This window comes from Quercus suber, unplaced genomic scaffold (genome assembly GCF_002906115.3).
Source record: "Quercus suber isolate HL8 unplaced genomic scaffold, Cork oak 2.0 scaffold_685, whole genome shotgun sequence".
NCBI classification, from domain to species: Eukaryota; Viridiplantae; Streptophyta; class Magnoliopsida; order Fagales; family Fagaceae; genus Quercus; species Quercus suber.
The window spans coordinates 214067-220740 of record NW_027070126.1 but is presented as its reverse complement, the minus strand read 5'-3'; the positions used below and the strand labels follow the sequence as shown (position 1 = coordinate 220740).

The 6674-nt window shown below is 33.4% G+C and overlaps 1 protein-coding gene across 1 annotated transcript; it reads left to right on the top strand.

Moving 5' to 3' along the window:
- The first annotated feature begins 4840 nt into the window (after nucleotides 1-4840).
- Nucleotides 4841-5563, top strand: LOC112000263 (abscisic acid receptor PYL11). Its single transcript, XM_024032358.2, has one exon. It carries the CDS (start codon nucleotides 4901-4903, stop codon nucleotides 5396-5398), a length of 498 nt encoding a protein of 165 aa, XP_023888126.1. The 5' UTR covers nucleotides 4841-4900; the 3' UTR covers nucleotides 5399-5563.
- The last annotated feature ends 1111 nt before the right edge of the window (nucleotides 5564-6674 follow it).

The following is a 6674-nucleotide window of genomic DNA, read 5'->3' as shown; positions in this document are numbered from 1 at the left end:
AACTTGCTTAGAAAAACAGAGGAGGATAACACTAAAAAATGACCAAAGTGGAAATTACTAAGAAAGGACTAGAAAAGAAAGAAAGAAAGAGAGAAAAAAAGGAGCAAGTGAGAGTGGCATGCACCGATAGGCCCCTTCCTTTCTCTCCCTCTCGAATCCCTGTTCTCTTCTATAATTATTTTGAGAAAGTATCCATTCAGGTCCGCCTCCCTCAAACCTATTAACTTCCGCGGCAGGAACCCCGTTTTCTTTCCTCGGAGGTTAATTGCGTTGAGAAGAGGCGTTCTTTCTCTTTGGCCTTACTCTTGCAGACCGAACTGAATTTATTTACATAAACTGTGGATTAAATCTTTATTACCATTTGCCCTTACTATTTATTTGTCAAAGATTGCTAAATGTTATTATAGTTTGGTCATTTCTTATTAAAAGAACTATCTGGTCATTCCAGAACATATGATTTTGTTTTATCAATTGTATCTGCCGGTCGCAAGCTCTTCTCTAGGACAGCTCAGTCTGCGGTAAGTACCCTCCTGGCAGACGAGGCATAGTTCGCTCACAAACCGGCCAAGTTGGGTTCCAGTTGGCCCGGTCTCGACTCCTGCAACCCAGAACACTTGGGCCTACATTCACAAAGGGCCAGCCCGGCCCAACATAGCAAAAAAAGGCCCCCACACAAGTAATATACTGGGCTAAGCCCAATGGGCTAATCTAGCCTAATCTATACACTAACATATAGGGTGGTACACTATACCTGATGGATTAAGCAATCACACACAGCCCTTGACATAAGGTTACTGTAAGTAAGTACCCAATGGCAAACAAGGCTCTCCTACTGGCTGCAGTTGTTGGTAGGCATGTTCATTTCGGACATACTGTTCTTACGTTTGGAAAACCCTATGGTTTGCAACAAACTCGATCTCTCTCAATCATATGTCTTCTCGGTTGCTAACAAAAGGCTCTTACTCTGCCACGTTTTCCTTGCTACACTGGATCTTTTATATACGTATAGCTAGGTTTATAATTCTAGCATTCCAATAAATAGTTATGAATTCTTACTCTTTAAGTCTTAACAAGTTACCGCTTTTCTGTCCAAAAAAGAAAAAAAAAGTCTTAACAAGTACATTGCAGGCTTATCTTAATGTCAGTTTATTTCTCTACCTCAGAAATCTTGTGTGTCCTAATCCATGCACAAATATAAAAGTAATGCTTTCAGTCTTTATGAGTTTAAAAATTAGTATACAATTTTCTTTCTTTCTCAAAATTTTTACATAAAAATTCTCAAACAGACCTTACACAACCAACTATGCACATGCACTATACCTTAGTGTCACTCTCATACTTTACCGCAATCACACAAAATAACCATCATAATTCCTATACAATTAAACAAAGTTTAGATCATCTTCACCCTTTAAATTAGTACTATAGCCTATGTTGGGACAAATTTAGACCCTAGGTTGAGTTTACAACGGAATTAATCAACTAATGAATTTAGATTAATTTTCAGGTTAATTATCATGGAGCAACAAATACCATATAAGAAATAATAAACAAGCAAACAAATAACATCATATATGATGTAGGGAACCAATGAAAAATCCGCTCTAAGGGCTTAGCCACAAATCCCAAAGAAATAGATTCACTATATAGAACTGAAGTTTTTACACTATAGAATAACCCTATTCTAAATTATTACAACTTGTAGCACTTATTAATATTACCCAATGCAGCTCTAAATCCTTGAACTCTTCTATCTAGTTAGGGGTGTGCATAGGCCAAGTTGGGTCTAGTTGAAAGGTTTTTTTAATCCAACCCATCATGATCGGATTATATTAGATTATTCGTTTTTTGCACCTCATTAATTCACCTATAACAGAAATTAAAAAAAAATCCACTCTCGTTCAATTTTGTTAAAAAATTGTCATTAAAAAAAAAATTCTTACATGAAAATAATCTATAAAATTAATAAAAATATTTTATAGATATTTTTGTGAGAATTTTTTTAAAAAAATTCATTAGTTAATTGAATACTTAATAATTTTTTTAATGAAATTTGACTAAAAGCCTAAATTAAATAACTTTGTAACTTACGTGACTCAATTAAAAAAAAAAAGTAAAATTAAAAAATTGAAATAAATTTCAGTCTAACTTAGAGGGTGCAATTTGCATTTTAGCCAACAAAATATGTACCCATTCATTTAGTTCAAGTTTTTTTCTTTAATTAAAAAATTTTTGAAAATTTTGCAACACAAATAATAAATAGAACTTCGTACATTATGAATTTGAATGAACAATTAATGATTGAAAAGAACGACTATAGATATTATATTATTTCTTTTATTGTATTCCAAACTATAATTATATTGTGGGTTCCAATCAGCTTAATTGATAAACTCTTTGATGGTTGTATAAGAGATCTAGGGTTTAATTCCTGCCTACTCCAAAAAATAATTGGTGTCTTGATCTGATAATAAAAGAGTTATCATTAGGAGTGGATGTCATAGGTTGAAACTCTTTAAAAAAAAAACTATAATTATATTATTTTTATATAATTTTATAAGATAATAGAAAAAACTAACTAATAAATCGTGTGTATAATATATATATATATATATTCCATTTGTGTAGTTCTTAAAAAAAACAAACAAGAAAAATTATTTATTTCCTCATATTATCATAATTTCAAATAATGTACCCTTCATATTTAAAATTTAACACACACACATATGCCTACGCACATATTATAATGACATTAAGATTTGATCATCCAAAATATAGAAGAAGAAAAAAAATTCAAAGAAAAAAAATGAAGGTTATAATAAAAATATGAGAATGTGTAAGTTAATTATAAATAGTGAAAAATGAAACTTAAAAAATATAAATTTGATAAATTCTTTATGGTATATAATAACAAACCTTAGCAGAATAAGCAACTATATTATGAAGTGTATTGAAATTCTGTCTATTTATCTATGAGCTTAATACGGTATATTTATAATAATAAAAAGGGTATATTCTTAGAATATTTTTATTTTATAAGATAAAAGTGAGTTTAAGAAAATATTCTTTTTTATAATTAAATTATTAGAATAGGAGGATGAGAGATTCAAATCTTAATTTTGTTTATGTTTATAAAGGAAATTAGATAATATTATTGACGTTGAGCTAGAAGCCAATTAAGAACACCTTTATTCATAATTCACTATCTAAGTTTCTTTGGGGGCCAAAAAAAGTGATTGAGGTTTTATTCTTTTAAAGAGTCAAGAGAGAAACGATAATTAATCATCATTAACGGGTGACATTGAACAAAGTCCATGATAAAATGACATTGCTGCATTCAAAGCCGCCTTCAATGACCAATGTCACCGACACTGGCACAGCCTTGGATAGGGTTGTCAAATGGGTGGGTTTGGGTGAGTTTGGGGTGGGCATAATTGGGTTGGATATTTAAAACTCATTTACCCAATTAAAACCCATTTAACTAATTACTTTTAGTCCAAACTCAACCCAACCCAATTATTATGGGTAAACCCCAACCCACCCAATTACCCAATTATCAAAATTACCAAAATGCCCTAAAGTGAAAAAACTCAAATTTCTACGTTCAATCTTTTGCACCTGTTTCTCCAAAAAATAAATAAATAAATAAAAAATCTTTTGCACCTAATTTTCTTGGCAAACAAACAGCAAAATAAGATTGTGAATCTCATACCCAAACGTATCGTCCAGTCGGATCTTTCTCCACAACCTCACCAACCTCAACTGCCGATTTTGAAACCACACCGAAATCCATAGCTAAAGTAAAGAATTAAGAGAGAGAGAGAGAGAGAGAGAGAGAGATTGCTTTTAAGAGAAAAAGAAAAAGAAAAGAAAACAAATCACAAACCCTATCAAAGAAGTTGTTTGATTTTGACGTTGATCGGAGAACGAAGAAGCTATTGTTCGTTCAACGGCTCAGCCAACTTGCCGATCTTGGTCCAGACCCTGGTACCGGGAGCGACCTTCGACTGGAGGTCCAAAATTGGAATGTCGCCGTAATTGTCAACGAGCGGATCCTCCATCGAAAGCGACTGAACGCCAGAGGCCACGGCGGCTTCCTGGCGGCGCTTTAGCTTCTCAAGCTTCGCGGCTTCTTTCTTGCTCTGAGGTTTGGAGGATTCATCTTCTTCTTCTTTTTCTTGTTCTGGTTGTGGTTTTGGTAGCTGGGATTCGAAGGATGACATGGATGTAGGAGCAGAGAGAGAAAGAGAGGGTTTTGGTTTGAATGGGTTTGAGAGAGAAGTGTTTGGAAGCCAAGAAAATGAAAGAAAATGAAAACAACGTCTGGAGTTTTTTTTTTTTTTTTTGGAAAGGGCTAAGTTGAATTTGGGTATATAGTTTTTGAATTAAATGGGGCTCAATGGGTTTTTAGTTAAAACCCAATAATTATTGGGTTTAATTGGGTTGATGCCCATTTAATCCAACTAATAATTGGGTGGGTTTGAGTTCAATTAGAGTGGGCGAATTTAGGTGGACAAATGAGTTTGGGCTTATTTTGCTACCCCTAGCCTTGGACGATTACCAATACCAAACAACATAATAAAAGACAACAGAAGAGGTAAAAGTAGCCGTACAGAGCAACCAATAGAGAAAGGCACAAAACTCAAAACCCAAGGAAGACCCCTCAACCGATGCCGAAGAAGCAAAACTCTCAATGACTCTATCCCCTAAAACTATTTCTAAATTTAGCAAATCATGTGTACCCTGTTAAAGCCACACATTTATATATTTTTATGTATATGGTCACCGATAGAAACAGCAAACAAGAATCGGTGTTACCCTAATGGCTTAATGCTATATAAATATACCCCAATTCAACATCAACCATTAATAGAGAAGCACAAACACAGAGGTAATTAGCATGAGTAGCCGCTACCACAACCATGTTCTCTCACCAAACCAGTGCGGTGCAAGCCTAGTCCAAACCATAGACGCACCTCTCCCACTGGTTTGGTCCATGATCCGCCGTTTTGACAAACCACAAGCCTATAAACAGTTCGTTAGAAGCTGCACCATGAGGGCTGGCAATGGCGGCATTGGAAGTGTGCGTGAAGTGATGCTTATCTCTGGCTTACCAGCTGAAACTAGCACAGAGAGGCTTGAAAAGCTTGATGATGACATGCATGTCATGATTTTTAGCATCATTGGTGGTGATCACAGGCTTCTGAATTATCGATCTACCACAACCTTGCATGTAGATGAAGAGGCAAAAGGTGGTAAGACTGTTGTGGTTGAGTCATATGTGGTTGATGTTCCAGGGGGGAATAGTAAGGAGGATACCTGCTCTTTTATTGAAACCATAATTGGATGCAACCTTAGGTCTTTGGCTAGGATTTTGGAGAAGATGGCTTGTACGTAGGACTAGGATTTGATTAGTATTATTACTATAATTTTTGAGAGGATCACAAAGTTCATCCTCCTTACCATTATTACTACATGTGATTGTAGTTGGTTTATGCTGAAGGCACTATATGTGATTGTATTTTTTTTTTACCTTGTAACAGCATTTATTTTTTCTTGAGCACCTCCGGTATATCTTATTGTTAATTAAGATTATCCTTCTAATAGTGAGTAAAAGAAATGTTTAATTGGAGAAGGGTTGAATTATGTGGCAGCATAACTTGTGAAATTTGTGCAATGTTATATGAATGATGAGAAATTCTATGGGGACTTGCGTTTTTTCCCAAGTATACATACTCTACGGTATCCTGATGGGCCCGCAAAACATATATATAGCCCTTGCTCTATCATTTATGTTATTTGCCAACACGTTTGTGATACCTCAAATTTTGTGAATTGAATTAAATTGGACTGTTTAAATCTATGTTGATTAGATGTGTGTTTAGCTCCACCTTGAGTATTTACTAGGTGGGTAATGAATTTATAAGTGATTATGATGAGACTCAATTATAACTTGATTAGTTTTTTTAGAGGTATAATTACATACGTGACTTATGTCACTCTTAGGAGAAAATATTAAGACTCTCCTATTTAAAGTTTTTTTTTTTAATTATTATTATAAAATGTCAATTTTTGAATGGAGTTTATGGAGACATCAAAAAAAAAAAAAAACAAAAAAAAAAAAAAAAACAAAAAACAAAACAAAAACAAAAACAAAAAAACAAAACCAAAAAAAAAAAAAAAAAAACAAAACAACAAACAAAGAAATAGCTCTAAGAACTGAGCAAAAGTGGTTGTTTGATACACAAGCCACTAAACTTGCATTACAAAAACTAGGTCATCACCAACGACTTGCTGAGAAGGCTAACGTATGCAATTAAATTGTTTATGAATCGTGATAAGTCAAATGTATTATCAGATTTTTTTTTTTAATACATATTAGGTAGAAATTAGAACAAAACATTGTCACTAAACATGGAAAATATTAATGTACACATTTTTGCCCAAATAGTGTTCAATTCCATGAAAGAAATGGATTTAATTTCATGGAACTCAATGATATCATTTAAAGAAAAAAAAAATTAACAAGATGGGAGTATAATGTTGATTTAAATTATATCTAATCATTTTATTTTCATTCCCATTCGATTTTTCAAACGGTGCAAACAAGACAATTGAGTAACCATTCTCCACCCTCTCATTTAATTTAAAAACATTTAAACGTTTAAGATTTT

Bases quoted from the DNA above. Each gene is read 5' to 3' on its own strand.
- LOC112000263 (XM_024032358.2), top strand. From the start codon at position 4,901: ATGAGTAGCCGCTACCACAACCATGTTCTCTCACCAAACCAGTGCGGT.